The 24,692-nt window shown below is 36.4% G+C and overlaps 4 protein-coding genes across 5 annotated transcripts; 1 reads left to right on the top strand and 3 right to left on the bottom strand.

Annotated features, from left to right (window-relative positions):
- Window positions 1-542: 542 nt before the first annotated feature.
- Window positions 543-2,080, bottom strand: LOC125201917 (small ribosomal subunit protein uS19x-like). The gene is made up of 4 exons (XM_048100214.1): window positions 1,977-2,080; window positions 1,753-1,901; window positions 1,157-1,214; window positions 543-990 (listed from the first exon to the last, which is right to left on the bottom strand). Exons 1-4 carry the CDS (start codon window positions 1,977-1,979, stop codon window positions 742-744), a joined length of 459 nt encoding a protein of 152 aa, XP_047956171.1. The 5' UTR covers window positions 1,980-2,080; the 3' UTR covers window positions 543-741.
- Window positions 2,081-5,079: 2,999 nt separating this feature from the next.
- On the top strand, window positions 5,080-8,352 carry LOC125202270 (uncharacterized). 2 transcript variants are annotated; one of them, XM_048100642.2, is made up of 6 exons: window positions 5,080-5,608; window positions 6,575-6,740; window positions 7,073-7,249; window positions 7,348-7,431; window positions 7,628-7,709; window positions 7,796-8,352. In XM_048100642.2, the coding sequence occupies exons 1-6, from the start codon at window positions 5,202-5,204 to the stop codon at window positions 8,251-8,253; spliced, it is 1,374 nt and encodes a 457-aa protein (XP_047956599.1). In that variant the 5' UTR covers window positions 5,080-5,201; the 3' UTR covers window positions 8,254-8,352. The 2 variants fall into 2 exon arrangements, with proteins under 2 accessions (XP_047956599.1, XP_047956598.1); XM_048100641.2 differs by having other exon boundaries at window positions 6,572-6,740.
- A 1,905-nt stretch (window positions 8,353-10,257) lies between these two features.
- LOC125201899 (protein WVD2-like 3) lies at window positions 10,258-13,483 on the bottom strand. The gene is made up of 7 exons (XM_048100187.2): window positions 13,337-13,483; window positions 11,740-12,286; window positions 11,405-11,490; window positions 11,188-11,272; window positions 11,029-11,100; window positions 10,813-10,923; window positions 10,258-10,710 (listed from the first exon to the last, which is right to left on the bottom strand). Exons 2-7 carry the CDS (start codon window positions 12,280-12,282, stop codon window positions 10,459-10,461), a joined length of 1,149 nt encoding a protein of 382 aa, XP_047956144.1. The 5' UTR covers window positions 12,283-12,286; window positions 13,337-13,483; the 3' UTR covers window positions 10,258-10,458.
- Window positions 13,484-18,314: 4,831 nt separating this feature from the next.
- On the bottom strand, window positions 18,315-21,650 carry UAH (ureidoglycolate amidohydrolase). Its single transcript, XM_048101920.2, has 12 exons — window positions 21,430-21,650; window positions 20,767-20,852; window positions 20,559-20,633; window positions 20,322-20,450; window positions 20,111-20,197; window positions 19,770-19,969; window positions 19,588-19,690; window positions 19,354-19,445; window positions 19,203-19,265; window positions 18,848-19,088; window positions 18,665-18,705; window positions 18,315-18,543 (listed from the first exon to the last, which is right to left on the bottom strand). The coding sequence occupies exons 1-12, from the start codon at window positions 21,619-21,621 to the stop codon at window positions 18,446-18,448; spliced, it is 1,407 nt and encodes a 468-aa protein (XP_047957877.1). The 5' UTR covers window positions 21,622-21,650; the 3' UTR covers window positions 18,315-18,445.
- Window positions 21,651-24,692: the final 3,042 nt, after the last annotated feature.

The raw sequence follows: 24,692 nt of genomic DNA, 5'->3' as shown, positions 1-24,692 counted from the left end.
CATCACCCCTATTTGCATATTTTCATGAGACTTAACATTACTTGGAGCGAAAATATCAAAGGAGCTTTATATTCACTATTTTTAAAATCCTATAAAAATCGCACAACGACTGAAATTCAGGAATACAAACAATTAACCTTGCTATATCACACTAGATTTGCGAGATACGACTTTTAAGAAATATAAAGGGAAGTTCGTGAAAAAAGACGGGAGGTCCAATTTTTTATATTAATTTTATAATAAAATATGAGAGGAAAAATGTATTAGTTTTATAATAAAATATGAGTGAAAAAAGATTAATAGAATGTGAGCCTAATACTTACTATTTATGAAATATTCCAATCGAGATTCCAAAGTGGAACACCAAAATGATAAACCAAGACTCCTAAAATGGGACGGAGGAAATATTAGATTGCCAAAGGCAATTTCGTCCTATAAAAATAGGACAACGAAATTAGTAGACTAGGTAAACTAAACAGCAAGTAATCATATGAAAAATTCACTAGATAGCAAGAGTTGTTCCAAAAAACACAAGAAAAGAATAATGCTCGCAACCATATCGTTTCCAAGAATTACTTTGGCACAGTCAAGATTACAAGCTATGCAGTTCAGTAAATTTGTGAGGAAAATAGCATAAATAGTCTTAAAATCTTAACCAAACAAAACTCAAGTATCACCATGCTCTAAGAAAAGGAAAGAAAGATCACAGCTAAACCATCCTTCCTTCCACCAACAGAATCCTCACTTCAGAGGAATGAACCTCGACGAATGTGTGGCACCAATACCAGGCCTACCATGCTTGACGGGCTTGTATGAAATCGAGAACTCTGCAAGGTAGTGGCCAATCATCTCAGGCTTGATTTCAACTGGATTGAAGGTCTTGCCATTGTACACTCCAAGGACGCTTCCGATCATCTCAGGGACGATGATCATGTTCCGGAGGTGGGTTCTGACAAGGGCAGGCTTTTCACCAGCAGGGGCTTCCAGTTTCTGCATAATTCGCAATATTAACCCTCGTCAATGAAACATGTGGGAGTGAACCAAATGAAGTTAAAACTTATTAAACCATAAGGTTAATGTCAAAATGCAGTATATGCAGGAACCAAATAAACACCCAACAATAACTAGAACAGTCACGAAAATAAAGATCACTTACGGCCTTCCTTAACTTCTTGATCAAAGCCATTGGCTTCCTGTTCAAACCTCTCTGAAACCTGCCCATTTGCAAGTATATATTTAGAAAAGAGTTCTGACTATGAATAGAGTGGAAGTTCAATGACATAAAAGCAATCAACACATAATTGCAGCAAATCAGTCATTAAAATTGATAAATTAGCTGGTTCACAATACCATACAACACTCTAGCTTATGCATAACAAAATGAGACAAATAGGAGTGATCTCACTTATGAATATATATGCATAATCCAACAGCTAATAAGATACAAATATTAAAATCGCATTAACATATCGATCAATTTAAAACACTAATTCAAAACTGTAAAACATGAACAACCACATCCTCTAACCAAATAATAGATGATCTCCAACTCAGTATTATAACAGATCTACGCATACAGTTTGCACATGCCAATAACGTTGAATCAATTCAATTGCATTTCCAAACAATAAAAAAGTCTCGTGTATCAACAAATCTACTCAATCATATTTTCCCCAATCTCATCGGCTACTAAAACTAACTTCCAAAACCCTAGAAACAAGAGAATTCACAAAAAGTATAAAAAATACAAACCTGCGTCTTTGGCGAGCGCCCAAGAGCTTGACGAGCTCATCAATTGGCATATCAAGGAGCGCATCGAGATCGACGCCTTTGAAGCTGAACTTCTTGAATGTCCTCTTTTTTGGCTGTTGTGCCACCGCGACATCTGGATTAGCGTCAGCCTGCGAGAACACACAAAAGAGAAAGTAAGGACGGAGGCGAGAAATAAGGCGGCGCGGCGGAGAAGAGATTCATACCATTACTTCAGAAGGCTAGGGTTTTTCGATGCGGGAGAGGAGAATTGTGGCCAAACAAAATTGAGGGGTTTTATAAATACGAAAACGCTTTGGGCTGTTTATGGGCCTTATTTACTCGGTCCAATGTCTGTTTGCTATGTACAAAAAGGACCCAAACGATAAAGCTTAGCCCATTTAACATGGATCCCTCGTAATAATACTATCCCACGAAACGTTTTCCTTTTTGGATTGTCTCATTAAAAATGAAACGTTTCTAAAAATAGAAATAATTTTATTTCTATTTTTTCCTCTCTCTTATTTTACTCTCTCTTCTTTAACTTACAAAACAACACTACATAAAATTATGTGTCAAAAAAAAACGTTTCATATTTATTGGGACGAAAGAAGTATATACTATACTAACATGGTTCCTCCATTTTTATTGGCTAAACTAGGCTAATTTATAATATTTAATATTTATATATACATGTATATAAATAAATTAAATAGATAATATATTTTTTTTATTTTTAAAATAAAAAATTTCGGTATAAAGATATGTGCAACAGTATGATATAACGGTGTAGAGTACACCCAGTTCGTGCAACGTGACAAGTGATTGGGCTATTGCTATTTTTTCTCATACGCGTGCAGTGTGATTAGTGATTGCGCCGTTGCTAAAATAATTAGTTTGATTTACATCCAAAATAATAGTACAAATATTAATATTATGGATCTCAATTTAACCCAAAACTAATGAGTTGACGCAAATAGCTTTGTAAAAATTTATGGGTTAAAGCTGTAATTTTGTAACCCGAATACAAAATGGGCTATATGGATTGGCGGGTTAAAAGGGTTGGCCTGAACAGATTGCAACTATTATTTAAAAAACATTACTCCCTCCGTCCATTAAACTTTGTCACTTCAATTTCCATCTGTCCCACAAAATTTCTCACATTTCACCTTTTACCATTTTTGGTAGCGGACCTCATATTCAACTAACTCATTTCTACTCACATTTTATTATAAAACTAATATATAAAAGTCAAACCCACATTTCATTAACTTTTTCAACTCACTTTCCATTATATTTCTTAAAACTCGTGCCCGGTCAAGGCGTGACAAAATTTAAGGGACATGGGAGCAAGTTTTAGGGTTTTTTTGTATTTTCTCATTTCATGTGGCACAATCATTAGTCTTCTTCAATCCTCATTCAACATTTTTCCACTTGATCCTACACTATAAACGTTCAAGTTCCATTTCGACTCAATATTCCATCGTCTTATCATCTGCCACTACTGTCTTACCACCACCAAAGTCAATCAAGACAAAATTAAGAACTAACCCATCAAAATCTCAATATATTTATTATTTTTAATATTCATAAAGAATATGAACAATGTCAAATAATGACACTAACACAAGCTTAAATTCAAATTGAATGATTTAATTTTGATTTATCTTTGTCATTGTAGTTAATCAAGATGAAAGACTTCTCTCCAACTATTATAGAAGAAAATTATGACAATTTGAAGATTTTATATGAATAAAAAACTAAAAAGAAAAAAATATCTAAAATTTAAAATCATTTTATAGAGGAAATTTTGATACAAGAAATTAGTTTCGAAAGTTTTTAGGCCCTAATAACCTAGAGCCAAATAGCCTGGCAACCCGAATAAATTGACTCAAATCCGAACAAGTTAGTCCGATTGACATCCTATATTACATGTGAAACACTATTATAGTTAAATCTTCACCAATCTTCCTTTCTCTCTAAATACAACGAAATAGTTAGTGGGACAACAAAACATAGATGTGGATGATCGACTTCTTTAACTGTCATATAAGTATAACTTGATACTCCCTCCGTTCCACGTTATCTAAGATGTTTCTTTTCTACATGAGATTTAAGAAAATTGTATTTGATGAATTAATTAGATATAAATAAAATATGAGGGAGAATAAAACAGACAATACTATAAGATAATATAAAATAGAAAGAGAATAAAGTATATATAATTAGATGTTTATTTTTAACCATAAAAGGAAATCCCTCAAGTAACTTGAGATATAAAAAATAGAAATAGACTGAAGTAAATTGAGATGGAAGGAGTATTTGCAAATATTTCAAATTTTATTTAGTTATTAATGAATACTTATACTTTTATTGGAAGATTATTAAAACTAAACAATTTTTTTTTCCTAAACTAATACTCCCTCTGTCCACGAAAAATCGAACACATTTGTTATTTTTGATTGTTCATGAAAAATAGAGCACATTTAAATAAAAAAAGTTTTCAACAACTTCTCTCTTACTTTTCCACCCATTTAATAATATGGACCACACTATCTACTAACACTACTTCTCTCTTACTTTTATCTCTTCTCTCTTACTAATAATATAGACTTCGCATTCCACTAACACCACTTCTCTTTTACTTTTTCACTTTTCTTTTACTTTACCAATTCCACATTAAAATCCGTGTCATTCATAATGTGTCATATTTTTTATGGACGGAGAGAGTACTACTTTTGTCCTTTAAAAGTAGCTATTATTTTCATTTTTGTTATGTCCCTTAAAATTAGAAACTTCTATTTTAGAAAATATTTTTATATCTAATAAGGTGAGGCCAATTATCGACTTCAATTAATTTTCTTTCTATCTTCTCGTACTTTATTTATTATTTGTAATTTTTTTCTTCATTAGATTCTTATACTAATATAATTTTATTTAAAAGATTCTTTGGTTGAATTTTTTATTTAACGGGTTTCACAGTTTAATTAATTCTCTATTTATTTTTCTCTTATTTATATTTTTAAATTAATTTAATTGGAATATTAACTCGAATTATTAAAAAGTAACAAGTTTATAAGATCCATTAGAAAATGATAAATAGTATATAAATTGATAACAGATAATATCAATAAAATTTACAGAATAAACTAATAAAATAAATACATTAGTCTATACATAAAAATGTCAAATTACTAATTTTAAATGCACATTAATATTACTATTTCCCAGAATCCTGTTACATTTGCGAGAAAGCAACTGTACGAAACTGTAAAACCGATTTTATCCGATTCGCAGCATCTGATTAGCTCTGTTAAAAATTAAAGATTTCAATCCACCGCAGACTCTTCTCTTTTTTCTCTCTCTCTCTAACACCTAACCCATGTAGCTAGCTGACTCCATTGAAAGCTGCGTGAAACGATAATCCCTCGTTGTTTCGGCAATTTTCACAAATGGAAGGGGGGTGGACAGGACTGAGCTATAATGCTATGGAATTCTTCAATAGCTCCGCGCTGATGGAGGCCTTCGTCGACATCTTCGTCTGCGCGGTTCCGATTTGGCTGGCGGTCATGATCGGCTTGTTGATCGGCTGGTCCTGGCGCCCGAGATGGTCCGGATTGCTCTTCCTCGGCCTCCGATCCAAACTCCGCTACGTTTGGACCCTGCCGCCGGGCCTCGGCGCGCGCCGCTTCTGGCTCGCCTTCACGGCGCTCTCCGCCTTCTCGCTTTGCCGCGGCCTCTGGTTTAGATCCCGTGGAATGACGCGGAAGGTGGAGAAGGAGGCGGCGTCGAATTTGCCTCCGACGCCGGCCGCCTCTGCTCAGGAGTCGGTTGATAATGGTAGCTGCCGCGATATTAGGTACCTATTATCCACTTCCTATGCGAATATTTGCGTGCTGATTATCTTTGTAGGTGTGTGGATTTATTGTATTCAATTTCGACCTGATCTCGACAAAAAAATACATTTAATGTATTCATATTCAGTTCAGGAATGTTCTATAAATTGGAATTAACTGTGTAATTAGTTGCAGTTTTTGTAGTGAGGTTAGTGGTTGAGGTGTTAGTAAAAGCTAATTACACACAATGATAGTGGAATTTCAGAGTTGGAATGCAATTGGATTCAGGATGAAGAGAATTAATCATCACCGTGATATATGCATATACGTGTGTGGTTAATAAATGTGTTTTCCAATTCTAAGAGATCTCGTGCTATGCTTAGCATTTGTTTGTTTTCAAGAAATTTGTACAAGGAACACAAGAATCTAGTGTGATGCATTGCTTAGTGAGGAGTCTGGTTTAAATGATAAAGCAGCGTGGAAGTCATCTTATATTTTATTCCTATCTTACTTTCATCTCTGGGCTTAGATAGGCTATCTATGGAGTCTGCAAGGTTGTATCACAGAAACATTGTTGCCCAAGAATGTTTCGTTACCCTTCATATCTTATCGTAGGGTTATTGATGGAATATGTGGAGAGAGACAGAGATTAAGTCAATTGTTGGTTATAGCTGCATTTTCCATTATTTGACATGATATTTTTCCTTCGAGAATGATTTTTAGATGGATTAGTTAAGTTCTTTATGCATTCCCCAGTAGCTAATGTATTGCCCTTTCTCATAAGGTTATTAAAACCTTTCTGCTGTGAGTTTTTGATGAATTTTTGTAATTTAATCTTCATGATTGTTATACATAACCAGTTATTCGTAAGATTAGTGGCAACATGTTATCCAGTTATGTACTGTTCAAAATCAAATGTTCTTTCTATGTGATCAGTGGAACTATTTATAAATATATGATGCTCAATATTGACTTTGCTCCTTCAGCAGCTCTCTGACTGGAGCTCTTGAGGGAGAATCCAATGTTGTCACAGAAAAAGACTTGGAACACCTGTTAAAGCTTCTTAATGTTAAAGATGGAGACATGGCGTGGCAAAGCATGATGGAGCGCTCCCCAACAAACATGCATTACCAAGCTTGGCGTCATGAGCCTACGGTAGGAGTAGGTGGTTTAATATATCAGTCATGGGACACTGCTGCTCTATGTTCTCTAATGGAGCAAATTGAAAATATCGATTATAATAAAGACGATGTCGAACTTCTGGTTTTATCTTATAAGTAATAGTAGTACATTCTTATTTTTTGTCAAATGCTTTTATACTGGTGATTCTTTTTATGTTCTTTATGTCTAGCATTTTAGAATCACATGAGAACTACTGCTAGGTTTCTTGTTACAATTTAGTCTTTCATCTACTATTAGGAAATTAGTTTGTTCATAGGACTTGTGACGCATATGAATACTGATTTGTCACTATATTTTGTTCATAGAATGGCCCAACAGTTTACCGAAGCAAAACCATCTTTGAGGATGCAACTCCGGAGCTTGTCAGAGATTTTTTCTGGGATGACGAGTTTCGGCCTAACTGGGATCCTATGCTTGTATATGTCAATATACTGGAAGAATGCCCCGAGAGAGGGATGATGATAATGCACTGGATTAAGAAGGTATATTAGTCAGAAGCAGCTGTGCCACTTCAATACTTTAATTTTTGCTTTCTTGACAGATTTTCACCTCATGACATCGATTTTTCCTGCCTATACAGTTCCCTTTCTTCTGTAGTGATCGTGAATATATCATTGGTAGGAGAATATGGGAACAAGGAAACGCATATTATTGTGTGACAAAGGTATGGTATTTGAATCTACATGAAATGCAGTCCACGCAGCCTATTTTCCTTAAAAGAACTTGGTTGCATCCCTATGAAGTTGAATACCTCCTGTTAGGAACTTGCATTTTGCTTTCAAAATGCGATATAGGATATGATATTACTCCTTAAGTTCTTATGGGAAATTAACATGAATTTGCAAATGCTGTGGGTGCAGGGAGTACCATATGCAGCTTTGCCAAGGCTTGACAAACCAAGGCGTGTTGATCTCTATTTTTCGAGCTGGGTTATCAAGCCTGGTGAGCATTCCTTTCCATATGGCATTAGATCTCTCTCTCTCACACATATATATATACTATATTGTAACGAAATGCAAAATATGCAGTTCAATCGCGTAAAGATGGCCAGACATCAGCATGCGAGGTCAATCTCGTTCACTATGAAGACATGGGGATCCCAAAAGACGTTGCTAAGCTAGGTGTTCGTCACGGGATGTGGGGAACTGTGAAGAAGCTACATGCTGGCTTTAGAGCATATCAGAGTGCTAGAAAGCAAGAGTCATCATCACTAACCAGGTGTGCTATCATGGCAAGAACTACCACAAAAATCTCGTGCAACGAAGGAGCTGATCCTAAGGAGCAAGAACCCGATGAACGAGAGCAAAGTGAGTTGGCAGGAGTGAACAGGCAGAGAGGTGGCTGTGGAATCGATTGGAGGTGGGTAGCGATAGGGGGAATGGTGGCTGTTGTTTGCGGGCTACAAACCGGTGTGTTCGGGAGAGCGATGGTAATTGGGGGAGCAGGGCATAGGATTGCCGCGAGACGAGGTAATAGGAGGCGATAGATGTATGAAAAAGAGGCTTTAAGAAACAAGTAATGCAACTATGAGAGGGTATTCTATCTTGTTACACATTTGATTATTGCTCTAGTTTTGGATGTTTCATACCTTGTCCATATCTCTTACTCTTTGCTTGGGATGTATTGCTTATTTCTGGCCATAAAATCATAAATCATAAATCGTAAATTAATAATATAAGGATCTATCTATATTGATTGTTTTATAAAAAAGGGCTAAATTGTTTTGTATATTGATTGTTTTATACTAAAAGGACCAAATATAAAAGTACTTTATACTATATAAGTTATTCTTGTTTAATAATATAAATTTCTCCGTAATATATGTTCTTGTTAAAAGAGTTAATACTCATATATTTTAGATTAAAAAAGAGAGATAGAAATAAGAGAGATGTATTGGGAATAGATTTTAGATTTTCTTTTCTTCCATTTGTCCACTTTATAATGATGTATTGGCAAATTAAGGCATAAAATGCAGCAGCCAGTAGGTGATCCTTACCGCAAAAAAGCTCTAGTATGTAATTTTCAATATTGACAAAAAATAATGTCTCCATATTGCGATCCCTTTACTAATATTAAGACTACTTTTTTCATTCAACATACTCAAGTTGTCCCCTTTTCTTTTTGACTAATAAACTATGAGATTCACAATTACAAAATAATTGGTCCGTGTAGCGTTACGTGTGTATAATTACATAGACAAGGTCACACGGCCTTTTATTAACAACTACTTAAAATATTAGTAAAGATTATAAATAAGCGAAGGCTGTTTGCGATTTCATTTGAGTTAATCACAATCAATTTATTAGCAAAATATAGTGATATTATTTTAGTTATCACTTGGAGTGTGCAATAGTATATAAATGGAACATCAAGTTTAGTTTAATTAAAACCCATCGATCTTGTACAATATGCCATGGATAGTACTACAAATCTAGTTGAAATGCAAAATCAAGAAATTTATTTTTATTAATTTTGTGAATTCTATATATTCTTTGTCGCTCTGTGCAAGTAAAGTACCGTGTAGAAAGCATCAACATTGAAAAGATGAAACCTTTCTTTTTCTTTCTTTCCTTTCCAGAGATTTATTCTCATTTTCACACACACACAACACCTTTACACTTTCTAAAGAAATCCACCATTTTCACATCCTCAAAATAGCTTGTTCTTCATCTTTTACACCAGCAAACTCAGTAATAACGAACCAAAACCAAAAACAAAATCTCATAACATTTATATGTAGAATTATTTTAATACCTCTGCACCATTACAATATTCAACAGCTTGGATCCCAAATCAAGAAATCTAGCATATCAAGAGGGATAGATAATCTCCCAATACAAATCTAGACAGATTGCAAGAATCAATCTTCAGCTATTCAATGACAATATAAAAATAAAAAGAATAAATTTTCACACACACACACTACAATGAGAACACTCTGCATATTATAAGCCAAGATGAAGATTGCTTCAAGCATTGTAGAGCAGCTGGGGGGAATGAAGCCTGGTCCGACGTCGTTTGGCTTGAAACGGTGTCGAACCAGACAACATCCCCCTCAGCAGTTGAGGAGGAAGAGAGTACAAGTAGAAATGGCCATGCACTTGATTTGTTATGGGGCCTTATATACCTCAGGATGACAACTGATGAGGCCTATCTTTTTGACAAGTAGTTACACTTTTGACAACTTCCTACATCATCATGCTTTTTCATTTTCATTATTAATCAACAATATAATTGCTACTATTATTCATTCCTTTTTTTATCATGCATGACAAAAATATTGAGTAAAGTCTCTGTGTGACTGCAATAAAAATTTGATATCATGGTGTTAAGTTTTAGAGTATTCAACCAAATATTAGTAGTTATGATTTGGATCAATTGGAGAGCTTATTAGTATTGGGTGGAAGAATGTTTTATAACACAAAATACATTAGTATTAATCTCAGACAAAAACAGAGCAAACATACATACCCTATAAACTCAGATATGATTTGCAACACTGAAAAGGGAATTCATAATCTTTTGCAAATGCATCTAAATAAGTTACAGAAATTTACACGTTCACACATTAAATATAAAAACAAGCCACTCGAACGGGTTCTGGATCCACAAGGCACAAGACAAGGTTTTCATCTCTCGATAGATCAATTTGGTTTCGACATTAAATAATTAAATAACTTACAGCAGCTCATCAAGAATGAACAGCAATGTCCATGTGTCTCTCGCCCATCAGGTTAGATGTAAACGATTCATCCATCTTCCCTCCTTGTTCTCGACTTTTCCAGCCGTTCTGTTTATCACTTCCGCTTTTCCTGTTCGAGGACCTGTCTCTTAAAATGTGAAAACCGTGGCCACCTTCTTCTGCCCCTCTATCGGAATCTTTTGAGTCACTGAAGCTCTTCCTTCTACCCAACTTTGGAGATTTTGCTCGAGTTGGAGGTGGCTGATTTCCAGAAAACAGTAAAACTTAAGATGTAACACAAATACTACTAATAAATAAGAAAATGCTACTCATATATTTTGTTTCATTAGACAACTGCAATACCTTTTTCAGTTCGACTTTTGGAGGTGGTCCGTCATGGTAAAAGCTCGGCATTGGGCTTGCTTTGAAATTTAAACTCTTCCTTAGTTGCTTGATTGCTGCTTCAGACTCTTCCTACAAAATCGAAGAAGCCAGAGAAGTAGCACAATGAACATTTCATGAGTCATGACTAGGTCCGAGTTAACACAAAAATTCAAAGAATTTAAAAATTGTGACTACCTTAGTCCTTGCCTCATACTGATTTTTCTCAGCTTCCAGTGCCTGATGTTTTTCCTCCAATTTTGTGAAAAACTAAAACAGACAAGTATCGTTAAATTAACATGACAGAATCACACAATCTATTTCACGGGCAAAGTAAATTCAATCAATAGACGTTACCTCCCTTCTTCTTTCAGCACGTTCACTGCTTTTAAAGGTTGGGGCTGAGGCAACTGTTATCTTACACTTTCTTGCTGGCACAATAGTACTTGATAGTTAAGGCAAATCAATATAAGCAGTCACGCTACCTTCTACTACTACTATGATAATAATATCATGTTGTGGTAATAATAATACTACTACTAATAATAAATAGCTCTATGCTAGAATAGGATATCATGAGGTAACAGAGCAATTATCTTCATCAACTAGCTTCTTGTTGTCGGGCAGCGGTGGCTTCTTTTGGACAACAGGTGTGACTATCTGCACCCACATGCTCAAAGAGTCACTATCGTAATACCTTAATCGGCATTTAAGAAAGAACTCATCATAATAAAATAACATTTAGTCTTAATGGCCAGTAATAGAATTAAGTGTGTGACATAACCTTAAGATACCAAATCACATCTACAGTTAAAGCATACCACTTAACAAACAAGTGGTAGAATATATAAGCAAGAACCAAATCACATTTCCAAACAAATAAAGATTCTACTTGGTCTGGGAATTTACCATATTCTGTTTAACAGAACTAGGCTGTAGCGGGACACGAATATGTGATGGCTTGTCTCCACCAGTGGTGTTGTCGCACTCAGCTCCGTTGGGACGAGCTCCATGTAAAGCACGTCTTTCAGTTGCCAGAGCAAATGGCTGTGGAACTGTGCATTTTGTTTTGCAGTTCCCAACAGCTGGCTTGGTAACTTTTCTCCCACAAGGCTGTGTCTTCTTATCATGATCTCTTGCTTTATGACCTTCCGATTTCACACCATTCTTCTCGGTTCCACTCTTGGATTCAGCAACACTCTCCACGGAACTCTCCTGCTGACAAGGTTTTATTTCCTCAGGCTTGACACTATTGCATTCCTTCACCACACAGTCGCCATTCTCATCGGATACATCAACATGTTGAGGATCAATGTCGATAATCTCAGGCAGCTGTGCGACATCCTGATCGCAGGCATTCCCACAACCTGAACTGATGGTGACATCATTTGCATATATAATGACACCATCCGGCTCCTTGTCAATATGAACATCGCTGCCATCTATCTCCATATCACTAAGATGATAAACAAAAGCACTATTTTAAAGGTCCACGTATAATGTAATTGCATAAAAGTCAGCAAAATCCCCAAGTCTTATACTTATATCCATGCCTCACATGTAGTAATATTGTACATTGAGTTCACACATATATGCAATTGCTCCATAGTGATTTCACCTTACACTGGTTTACACAGCCATATACCACTACGCCATCTCAAGTAACAAAAGAAACATTTAAAACACACTATTTTTAGACAATCTTTGCAACAAAATAATAAAATCAAAAGAGCCATTTCACTTTTATAGAGAAGAAGTAAGTACATCTTTCGGTGGCATTCACAACACTTCATTAAACTTGTTTATCCTGTAAGGTGTGTTAATGCTTTTTGTCTTGAATTAGCTGAATTATCCGAGCTATTGATCACACAAGAACCAGGACATGGAACAAACCTACGATCATATTTACTTATGATGGCATCCTTTTCCTAAATGTACAAACCTAATCATATTCAATCAGACTTCAAATTCAACGCTAGCCCGTTTATCAATAGGAAACACGAACGAGTGTTTAAACAAACGATGATTCAATATCTTCGATTTCAATGGACATCTAGACAAGTGGTAACTCCAGTTTTTGCCAATAACATTTCTAGCTTGAAATAATTCACTAAGAATTAAAAATAAAGTGACAAATCATACTCAAAACTCTAGTTACCGAGAAGATACAGCTTGGATGAACAAGGTACCAGATGATAAACTAAAAAATGCATAACTTGTCGCATAATATCACATAAAATTCTAACAATGAGCAGCTCTAAGAAATCAGAATCGAATTGCGGAATTCCGCTGATCAATTTCAAAAATTGAGATAAATTAGGTAAAGTTTCGGAAAAACTGAAAAATTCCAGTACCCAAACATTCATACAAAAAATAGATCTGCTGGAAAAAAAGCATGAATCAGAAAAAAATAGAAACAAAAATTTGATTGATAGGTACAGTTTTGTGCAAGCATAGAAATAGAGTAAAGAAGAAAGGATTTGAAAATGTAGGAAATTGTACTTACGGGTATGCTAAAAATGAAATCTTTTAGCTTAATTTGGCTTCTGGGTTTTCCTTATCAAGAGCTTCCTTGAACCCCCAGTGTGTGTACTGTGTGTGACGGTGGGCTTTGTCTGTGTGCTGTTGCAGATAGTTATAGAGAGAAGGGGTGGAATTAAATAACGACGTTTGTTGACGGCGGTTGAGAATTTTGAAATAAATTTGTCACAAAGTGATGGTGTGAAATGACATTTGAGGGCCTGTCTTGGAGGTAAAATTTTTGAATTTTGCTTCACGTGATTTTCTTTTTTCTTTTGTTGTAAATTACTATCTCCGTTCTACGGTAGTGGAGACATTTCTTTTCGGCACACGATCTAAGAAAAATTATTTTAAGTGACTTAATTAAAGAAAGATTATAGTAAGAAATGAAAATGGTTGAGGAATGAAGAGAGAATAAAGTAACTGAGAAGAAATGTGTTGGTTTTTTTTGCTATAATAGAAAATGACTCTACTATTATAGAACGTACAAAAATGATAAAATGACTCCACTACTGCAGAACGGAAGAATGACTAAAGTGGGTCCAAATTTCATATGCCTGGATTTTTTTATAATCCGTTGTAGTTGTCTTTTTTCGAAAATGGCATTACATTTTTTTCTAATAAATAGAAATGCTCAAGCCATAAGAATGAAAAGTTGAGATTATATCATAAAAAGTACGGAGTATTACGAAACATGCAAATTAACAATACAACACAAAAACGGCAAAAAACTATTAACACCATAGAAGTTCTTAGAGCATCCACAACCTTATCTTCATTCCATCTTCAATTCATCTCATCGCACACTATTCATGGGCCCCTCATCACTTTTTACTCTATCTCTTCCTAGAGAGATAGCACTACAACCTTCCATCTACAATTCTTTTAACTATTCATGGGTCCCACTTTTTCATTTCACTTTTATTTTTTTACAAACAAATTTAATTTAATTAAGATGAAATATTATTTTAAAAATAATATTCATATATTTTTAGAGAAAACATGAAAATTACATAATTAATATATTTAGTGAGATAGTGTTTCTTTGGGCTCCCTGGGATTGAAGATAACTTGTGTGTCTTTTTCAAAGAAGAGCTAGAGACTGTTGATCATGTCATTTTCGGATGCAGGTGTTCTAGCAGGTTGTGGTATTTCTGCTGCAGCTATTGGAATTTATCTCTTTGTTTTCCCATAGACCTGGTCTCGTGCTTCCTCATCTGGATGGACGCTCCTTTCATCAAATTTGATAAAAAGCTGTGGTGCTCCCTCTTCTATGTGACATCATGGTCCATTTGGTGGCTGAGGAACAAAATTGCTTTCGAGAAGATTGTCCCAAGCTGGGAAATTGAGAAGAGACTCTTGCTGTGGAGGCTAGGTTCGTGGGCTAAGGGATGGTGTCCAGAGTTTTCATTTTTACCAGAACAAATTTATGAGGAGCTGAGCCGGGTTAGAAGATGGACTGACATCAAACATAAGGCTAAGGTTGCAATCAAAGACCACTAATGAGGTTCGTCTTGCCCTCGGTTTGATATAATGATTGGTTGGCCTTGCTTGCTTGGTTACTTGGTGGCTTTTGCTTTTGGTGTGAGCTGAGGTGGTGTGAGCTTTGGTCGTTTGTTTGTTTTTGCTTTTGGTTTTTGTTGGTGCTTAGTTTTTTCGTTGGTCTTGGTAGATTTGTTTTTTTGTTTGGGTGTTGTTGTTGAACTCTTGCTCACAATCTTTTGGTTTGAGCCTATTTTTATCAAAAAAAAAAATTGTGGCAGGCCGGCGAATGAGCATTATCGCCAATGCCAGCTCGCCACGTGTGGGGGTCGCATGGAGAGTTGGCTCGATAATATCCCCCCAAGAGTTTTTTTCGAGACCAATTGCTTGCAACTCAATCTCTTTGCCATCTTGTCTTGCCGAGACGAGATGGAGATGACTAAGAACCAGTTGCAAATGCTCTTACCGTAATTGAATCCATCCAACATTAGTCGAAAGAGAGTAAAGAATGGCAGGAAGAAAAAAAAAAGACTTAAACAAGCACATGCATAGTAAAAAACAAAGGCCAAACAACACAAAACAAAAACTCACCCGATAACAGTCAAATAATACCAAGATGAACATCACAATATCTTTTCCTTATTTATGTTGGAAATTATTATAGTGCAGTCTATTAATGACATAGATTATCCTCTGAAATATGGAAAACAACATGTTCTTTACATGTACTAAATACTGTCATTTCCTCATACCGAACTTAGCTTATGATTAATTTGAACTATCTAACTAAGCAGTTAATTCCACATCAGGGGATCCATTTCCTTATAAACACAGTGTTAGAGATATATCATTACTAATACTATATTTTATGAATATATGTGGACACAAATAAAGATTAAATCATTTTCCATATTCTCAATTTATTCACGACTATACGTCTAAAAAATATTAATGACTAAGACTAATTACGATTTTTTTTCTTGAAAAAATGGGTGGATCATAGCATTACAGCTAATGACAATTTTGACAGTCTAACTATGAAGGGTTAGATTGTCATAACGACGTTTTGTCCGACAAATTGTAATTAGTATTTGCCAATTGTGGCCCAATAATTATTGCTTACGATGGGCCCCATCTCTTTAATACTATTCCTAATCCTTTGATAAAGCCCTTGCACCTTATTATTAGTATTGTAATGTAATTTGGAATTACACCTTCCCTACCCCTTCTGCCAAACCCACTCATTAAAATCTCATCTACTAACAGCGATTTATTATTTGAGTAATGCACGAATTTTGATTTATTCGCAATTTACATCTAATTTTATAAAATGTATACATGCATGCCATAAGTTTCTTTGTTACTCAAACTATTTTTTCAATTTTTTAGCTCCAATCACCAAATGACTTACATAATGATTCATGAATGGGAGGAAAAGAAAGTAGTTAATATTTATAATTATCTACAATGTTCAACTAAGATTGGTCCATCCCTAGCTTTGAATTTTGATTATGCAACTATTAGATATCGACTAATCCTTAATATAGCAGCAAATTTATTGGTGTGATAGTGAAACAAGATAGCTAAAGATTGATAACGGAGTCAAGAAACATGCCTACCTAAAAATATAAGCATAACGTTTATCAACTTTATACAAATTAAATGTAACATGTTCATTTCATTTTCCAACTTTATGGTCAAATTAATTAGATTATTTTTTTCTAGTCATCTTTCGGATGCTTTTGAAGTGGAAAATGTCGCATGAATTTAATATTCTTAAAACAGTCTATTCTCATGTCAAATTAGTGGATATATATAGTAATATCATATATACTTCAAATTATAATGATTGTGATAGACTGTATTATCTAGGCCTGATTTATCATAAAAAAAATGTTATAAATAAAATGAGCATATATATTCTTTATTCGCATAATATAAAACATTATAATATGCTATCAATGAAAGTATACAACAACTTTTGTAGTTTGTTTCTATTGCATATTTTGTATGTTTCTATAAATATACTACTAATAAATTGGAAAACCAAGTAACAAATCAAACAAACGAATTGCTGTCCTTGTTTTTTAGGTCTATCTACACCTTAAGTAAAGCATAATCACCTACTCATCAACTAATAATTGTGTTTAATTTAATTCAATTTATGAAGTGGTTATCAAAAGGATAATCCTTCTTTTCTTACCAAACCCCAAAAACATCTACGTATGGAGTATATTATATTTACACAATAGAGTTAGTGTAACCTAAACATTTGGTATAGCAATTAGGAATAAAGAGATCGATTTCAACAAATTCTTTATTTCCCATCAATTATTTGTTTCTAATTTTGTTCGACTTTAATTATTGTAACTTTGTCCTATGCTTAACTAATATGCCATTAGCCTGGAAATACATATAAATATAAGTATTTGATAGTAAGTTGTTGAGGTTTCAGCCGCCAACATAAACAATATAAAAAGAATATTAAGCTTTACAATCATCTACCACTTACATACAAGCATATCTCAATAACGCATTGTAGAAGATATATGACACGTAACAATTATTATAATTGGAGTGGGAAAGAAATGAAAAATGGCCATTACTTTAAATAAATTTGAATTAAACTAACAGGGCTCCTTTTCCTTTTCTTTTTTATTGTCTAGAAATGGAATCTTCAACCCTAAGTGAAGCATCATAGGCCCCAATCTCCATTATCCAAGATTCTATCTACCACTGTGTTTGTAATTTTGTAGGATAAATGGCTAATATATGCTTGTCATTATGCTCTTTCCCTTTTACAATTACTTATTTATTGCTCATACTAATCACTTTTTCTGCGATTTAATTTCATTTAAAACAAAAGGCATATTTGTTTCCATATTATATAGGAGATCTAAATTTTAAATCCTTCTGATTTCGACATTTCTGACATGAAATATGACATACAATTGATGGGATTAATTTTTAGTACTACTATATTTTTAGATAGGATTAAATGATATTAACTTCTAATATCACAAAATTTTTTAAACATTTGTTTTCTCCCGTGGACTATGAACTTGACATATATATCACGAATTTAAATAGTTATTTAATTTTTCCCAGCATCAACATAATTCAACTATACTAAACTCTATGAATAACCATATATGGCTTTTAGGGACTTTGTCACATCAATATCACTTTCAGTGATAAGTGATAACCATATCTTATGTGATGTAATAACAAACGAAATATAGCCGAATTTTGTTGCTAGTGGAAAAAATTAACAACTATTTTAAATTCGTAATATTATATTTCAAGTTTAAAATTTGTGAAAAAAACAATTTTTTGAAAAGATTTGTGATATTGGACGCCAATATCCCTACTATTAAAGCTGGATTCAAGCTTAATTAATTAGCATGAATTTAAGAGAAATATAATCAAATGAAAAACATGCAATGAAATGATGATATGATCAAAAAGTGAATAAAACCAGCTGAAAAGGAGCAATAAGACCATAATGTTATTGCCAGAATTCATAATTTTCTAAACAAAAGCAAAAATAGGCGATTTATTTAGATACACATACATAGGCATACATGTAGCCTTGAGTAACAACTTCAAGGCATCAAGAAATGGAGAGTTTGGCAAGCGTTAGCGCTAATACTCTCACGCCGTTCGCGATATCCTGTTGCGCTGCGAACTCTTCAGGCTTATGGCTATATCCTGCCAACAAAAACCCAAAAATCAATCAATTTCTCCACATCACTTCTGCAGAAACTATGTGTTTGCTTGCAACTGCGTGCGTGCATGGAAATCGCGTTGTTGCATATGATAGAATCCGTACCTTTATAGCATGGAATGAAGATCATGCCCATTGGAGATATCCTGCCAACATTTACAAACGAGGTTTAAGGCACGTCATGAGAAAGCATTTTCCAATTCGATGATGAAGGAATCAAAGTGAACGAAGCATAGAGTTTGGTGCATCCGCGTTAAGGGTGATTGCGTGTTTGCCAAGAATGATTACCTGGCCATGAACAGGGAATCGTGATAGGCTCTGCTGATCATCTTCTTGTAAGGCATGTTCAGTTCTTGGCAGGCTGATTCAGTTGCTTTGGTGATCAGCTCTTCTGAGAGTGCAGGTGGATCTTGGTTGACGATCTTGAATTCTGAGAGCTCCACATTGCGAGCTTTTGAAATGCTCAGGGCGGACTGATGGATTTTCTCAATCACGAGATTTCTCCTCTGTTCATCTATGTCACGAGTATCTGCAATGGTCACATTCAACAACTTTGGTTGCAATGCGATGCAAGTGGTGACGGATTTGCAATTCGGGCCAAAAGTCATGATTTAGATGGCAAGTTAGCGCAAAAGAATCATACCGATCTCCAAATGTGCTTTGCTCGGTATACTGTTTATTGCTCCGGGATGCAGCTCCAGAATACCTGATTTTACATCATTTTTTTTAACAAAAAAAGTTAGCCCAACCGATCTAAGTCTCGAACATGAAAGGATGGAGGATGTGTTGCTCACCAACGGTCCCAACAGTGTCGACTGATCCAGATTCTAAAACATGTTTCTCGACAGCAAGAGCTAATTCTGCAGCAGCCAGTCCTGCATCGTTTCTGTTCCAAAATGTTGCATAGACTAATTAGATTATGGAGTAGCAAATCACACAAAATTTCACACAACTATAATTGATCGATCTACTCAGTTGGACTCTCGTTTCCAGCTATCTGGTGCTCAAACTTTGAGAAAATAATATACCTCTTTGGCATCAGAACAGCTCCAGCATGCCCTCCATTGCCTTCAAAATCCACTTTGATGCTTGCTGGAGCAGCAATGGCGGTGACAACACCAATTGAGATTGCTGCAGATACGCAAATTAAAGCAAATTTATGGGAAGTTTCCCTAATTTCAATCGTAAAGATAATCATTCTCGGATTAACCTTCTTCTTCCAAGATGGGACCTTGCTCAATATGCAGTTCAATAAAAGCAGAATAGCTTCCCTTTTCCAGAAAAACGCTGGAAAGGTCCTCACTGTTCGAGTATCCAGCAAACTTGGCAGCATCAGAGAAGGATATGTTTTGACCGTCGACTGTCCTTTTAAGAAGTTGGGCCAATTCTTTACTTCCAGCTAATAAGCGGCTGCACAAAAACCCCGGGCAGGAAATTCACATAAACATGACAATGGTGTGTTTGACCAACAAATTTGGCAATCAAACGAGTTATAGCAAGAGACAGAGAGAAATGGTATGCATTTCAAGAAAATAGGAGGCTGTATGTAACCTTCCCAAGCAGCTGATTCCAAATCGCGTTGGCTCTTCAGATGTAAACATGATCACCTCCAGAGATCTCTTAGGCTTAAAGCCTGACCTGTTAAGCTTCAAACTCTGAGAGAAGCTACTTGTCTAATACTTGAAAATACATTAAAGCATGTGTGCTTCAATAGATACCTACATAAATGGCCAGCGAAAAAGAGTGAGACAAAGCAACATACCGCTTTAGGACGTTAATTGCTTCAATGGCACCCAACACTCCAACTACTCCATCGTATTTCCCTGAGTACGGTATAGCATCTATATGAGAACCTGTGGAAACTGGAGCCAGCTCTGGTTCAGAACCAACCCTGTGTCGAAGTCAGAATTGGGAAATTATTTTAGTGTTACTCAGAGAAAGCCAACATAACTGAACTGGGAACTGGGAACAAGAAGATCAAAATGAACTCAAAACTCACCATCGACCAAATATGTTCCCAACCGCATCCTCTCTCACTGACAGACCGGAAATGTTCATCAAATTCTTGACGAACCTGCACATTAATGTGGCATCGTAAGCAAGAATCACAAGCTATATACAATCTTCGGCATAAATATGAACAGATTCTACATCGGTTCATCAGCTAAGAATTCCATAGAAAGCTTATACTATTGTCAAGATCTTACCCCCTTGCTTGCACATCTTTTTCGCTGTAAAGGATCCTTGTGACCGCAGGCGCAGGTACATCAGAGAAAGTTGAGAGCTCATCAATCTAGAGCATAACATTAGCTATACATGTTAATAACTACATCAACATTCCAATCTCAAAAACCATCTATCTAACTTTTCTTATACTATGAAATCATGTCATGGGAATTATTATTTTGGAACAATTATAAAAATCACAGTTGCTTTTGAAATCCAAAGCCCTAACTAAGACAGAAAACAATTAAAATGGCTTTAAATCACAAATCAAAAACCTCACAATCTACAATGAGGTCGGAATCATATGGCTCAAATCTACAGAACTCTAAAATAACAATGTACAATTTGTGCAGCATATAACTTATGCTATACACAATCTATACAAATGACTGTTTCACAACTAACCAATAGTCACTTGACTTCAACAAAATTAAATAATTAAGCCAACACAACTAACTGAAAGCCAACAAGAGTTGATACAAGATTATCACTATCCATCAAATTTATCATGCTCAGCAGTCAGCAGCAATATCCCGCTTTCCCAACACTAAAAAAAATCGGATCTTTGCAATCCCATGAGATTAAAAAATTTAAGTACTATTACAAAATTGCGCATTTTTCATAGATATTTCGAGTAAAAATACCTGTCTCTGCAGAGTTTCAGTGTCTACTGAAAGAGAAGATGAGGAGGAATCATGAAAGGTTGGCTCATGAATTTGGTAACCTGAAAACTCCTCCATTGTTCTGATTGTGGCGTCATATTCATTGCTTTGAGACGAGATTCCAGCAAACAAGTAGAGAGAGAGGATGAGGAGGATACCTATTCTGGGAATCATATTTCTCGTGTGTTTTTTGCCAAAATTATTGGTACCTTTGATACTTAAAATCGTTTTAGGTTTGTGCGTGGTGAGTCAGTATTGCATTCTTACGTTGTCTTTAACCTCTAAAAAAAATGTCACCAAAAAAGATAAAATTATGAATAACACAAATTTTAATATATAATTAATAAAGTAAAGAGATTGAAAAAAAATAAAATAGAAAAAGGGAAAAAGTAGTGGAATGAGTTTAGTCAATTGTGGAATCTACGATTTAGAATGATGTGTAGGATTAGTATTGGTTGAAAACTTTTCATTTTTAGACTTAGTTTAATTTTGGTTGAAAACTTTTCATTTTTAGATTTAGTCTAACTAGTGTTAGCACCTGTGCTATGCACGAGACAATAAAATTTCAAAATATGAAGATATAATAACAACTACTACTAAATAATTTAAATAAAAAATATAGTGTAAATAATATAAAAATATATTTATAGTTAAGAATATAAACTAACTAAAATAAGTATTTTACACATTATAAATAATAGCAAAAAGCCATTTGTACTTCTCTCAATCCATTTTAAATACTCTTCCACTACAATGAAGGTAAAACAATTTCTTAAAAAATCGCACTGAATCAATCTGGAACAAACATTGTGTGGCGGAGAGAGTAAAAAATACTTCCTCTGACCCCAAAGAATATGCACTTTAGGATCGACACAAGTTTTAATACAAATTGGTAAAGTAAGAGAGAAGTAAAAAGACAAAGTAAATAAAGTATTGTTAGTGGAGAATGAGTCTCACCTCATTTGACCATCTCCAACCATGCTTCAAAAATAAGTTTTGGTCTATAAATCTTCTCCAACCATACACCAAACTTAAACTTATTTTTGGTGTTTTTTGTGAAACAACACCAAATATGGTGTTAGTGTTACTGAAAAAATGTTGTGAGACAAAAACTCAAAAATGGTGTAGCTTTTGAATTTGATGTAAATGGTTGGAGTAAAACTACTTTTTAGTGCGACATATACTCAAAAATGGTTTTGAGTTTGGTGTAAATGGTTAAAGATGGTCTTAGAGAGAAATACTTTCCAAAATTAGAAAATACATATTCTTATGAACGACTAAAAAGAAAATAGTGCATATTATCGAGAGATAGAGGAAGTATTTGAGACCAAATATTATAGTCAAAATATAATAAAAATATTTGAGAGTATACATAAATAATAGTACCAGATTTAATTAAATAAAATCGGTAGGCAATATTAATTATTAAATGAAAACACGATTAAAGCGAAAAAAATGATACTTACTACTAAAATGGTTTTAAACAAAAAAACACACCACAAACCAAACACCATCCCCGAGCCACGCCGTCAATCCCTCCCTCTGCTTCTACAGAAATTAAAATAGAGGAAACACCATAACCGACTACAAAAGGGGTTAAACCATTACAACCTCAATATCCACATATTACATATTAGAGCATCTCCCATGGTCGGCTAGCGACCGGCTAGCCGATTCGTCGCGCTGGCCGATCGGCTAGCCGAACCATTGGAGTCGGCGAGAGCGAAATCGGCGAGTGCTTCGGCGTGGGCTGGCCGATCGGCTAGCCGCCATTGTGGCGTCCCGATCGGCCAGCACCGATTTTTGTTTTTTTTTTAAAACCTATATAAACGCGATTTTCGATTCATTTTCATTTGCACCACTTGTTTTAACGAGTTTTCTCTCTCTCTAACTTTCTGTACAAGAGCATCATCGAACGATGGATCACAACAACGAGTCCAGTCCAGCGACGAGTGGATCTCAGACTCCCACAGTACCTGTGGGATCTGGATGGGGGCAGATGGGCCCGGGGTTTAACATCCCTTGGAATCAGATGATGGGGATGATGGCCGGTGCGCCGGGGGGAGGGGGGGCACAGGGGGGGAACCAGGGGGGTATGCCGTGGGGCAGGGGAGCGGCGGGCAGTCAGCGCCCGGGTGGGCGGGTATGCCCCAGATGCAGCAGCAGATGATGCTGCAGCAGATGATGGGGATGATGTGGCAGGGCAGGATGCAGGGGGGGATGCAGCACGGTATGCATCCCGGGATGCAGGGGGGGTGCAGGGGTCACCGGGAGGGGACACGGTATATCGACCCTCGCTTGATTTTTTGACGGCTTCGTCTCACACGTCGACCCCAGTGGAGACGCAATTCACTGGCGATGACCTTCTGTCATTGCATGATATGGGGATCGATCTCGGGGATCCGGATACTCCCGTTCCAGCGAGACGGGCCGCGCCGAAGAAGAAGACGAGGGGGAAGGCCAAGGCGGTCGGTGAGTCATCGCAGCCCGCTGTTGACGACACCCCTGGCCGGAGGAAGTGGACGGAGGATGAGTACGCCGGGGTGGCCAGGGGGTGGTTGGAGGTGTGCGACGATCAGCTGGTTGCGAACAACCAGCGGATCGTCAACATGTGGGCGAAGATCAGAGCTGCCTATAGGAGGCACTGCCTGCACGGGAAGGACTTCGGCCCGAAGGAGGTCCGGAAGGGGTGGGAGCGCACCAGGGCCGCGGTGGGCCGTTTTGCGAATTTGTATGCCAACGCCCTCCGTCAGCTCCGTAGTGGGCAGAATGAGGACGACGCCCGGAGGATCGCCGTGAGTCAGTTCCCCTTGGCGGGGAAGTATAAGGAGTTCACCTACTGGGAGTGCTTCTTGTTGCTGAAGGACTCCGAGAAGTTCCGGGCGGGGTGCGACGCTGGGTGGCCGAAGAAGCAGCGACTGAACTATAGCGACGACTACAGCGGCAGCAGCGGCGGATCCCACGACCTCCCCCCGGATGCTGAGGAGTTTCCATCCCCTCCTTCATTTACTGGTCGCCCCCGCCCGGTTGGACAGAAGCGGGCGCAGCGGGCTGCGAGGGGCGGACCCCCCTATCGCCCCGCGAGGTCCAGTCCTCCGCCCTCCCACCCGCCCCACTCGAGTACACTCTCCATTCGCGTAACCATACGCGGGATCAGATGTACAAGGTCTTGCAAGAGTGGAGGACCGCCACTGACCCCACGGAGAAGATGTTTCTTCACGAGATGCTCGAGAGCATGCGGGTTG

Source organism: Salvia hispanica, chromosome 2, assembly GCF_029641045.1.
Source record: "Salvia hispanica isolate PSC_SH4W2 chromosome 2, Shi_PSC_v1, whole genome shotgun sequence".
NCBI classification, from domain to species: Eukaryota; Viridiplantae; Streptophyta; class Magnoliopsida; order Lamiales; family Lamiaceae; genus Salvia; species Salvia hispanica.
The sequence above is the reverse complement of the archived record's forward strand: the minus strand, read 5'-3'. Positions and strand labels throughout refer to the sequence as shown.

What these genes read in the sequence shown, in the direction of transcription:
- LOC125201899 (XM_048100187.2), bottom strand. Translation starts at nt 12,282, where the DNA reads ATGGAGATAGATGGCAGCGATGTTCATATTGACAAGGAGCCGGATGGT. An exon ending in GTTCTGTTAAACAGAATATG is followed by an intron (nt 11,491 to 11,739) that starts GTAAATTCCCAG and finishes ATGTGGGTGCAG; the next exon opens with ATAGTCACACCTGTTGTCCA. An exon ending in GTGCTGAAAGAAGAAGGGAG is followed by an intron (nt 11,101 to 11,187) that starts GTAACGTCTATT and finishes TGTCTGTTTTAG; the next exon opens with TTTTTCACAAAATTGGAGGA.
- LOC125202270 (XM_048100641.2), top strand. Translation starts at nt 5,202, where the DNA reads ATGGAAGGGGGGTGGACAGGACTGAGCTATAATGCTATGGAATTCTTC. An exon ending in CTTGGCGTCATGAGCCTACG is followed by an intron (nt 6,741 to 7,072) that starts GTAGGAGTAGGT and finishes TTTTGTTCATAG; the next exon opens with AATGGCCCAACAGTTTACCG. An exon ending in GAGCTGGGTTATCAAGCCTG is followed by an intron (nt 7,710 to 7,795) that starts GTGAGCATTCCT and finishes CAAAATATGCAG; the next exon opens with TTCAATCGCGTAAAGATGGC.
- LOC125201917 (XM_048100214.1), bottom strand. An exon ending in GGCGCTCGCCAAAGACGCAG is followed by an intron (nt 1,215 to 1,752) that starts GTTTGTATTTTT and finishes GCAAATGGGCAG; the next exon opens with GTTTCAGAGAGGTTTGAACA. An exon ending in TCAAGAAGTTAAGGAAGGCC is followed by an intron (nt 991 to 1,156) that starts GTAAGTGATCTT and finishes CGAATTATGCAG; the next exon opens with AAACTGGAAGCCCCTGCTGG.
- UAH (XM_048101920.2), bottom strand. Translation starts at nt 21,621, where the DNA reads ATGATTCCCAGAATAGGTATCCTCCTCATCCTCTCTCTCTACTTGTTT. An exon ending in TCCCATCTTGGAAGAAGAAG is followed by an intron (nt 19,691 to 19,769) that starts GTTAATCCGAGA and finishes GCGTATCTGCAG; the next exon opens with CAATCTCAATTGGTGTTGTC. An exon ending in GCTGTTCTGATGCCAAAGAG is followed by an intron (nt 19,446 to 19,587) that starts GTATATTATTTT and finishes ATTTTGGAACAG; the next exon opens with AAACGATGCAGGACTGGCTG.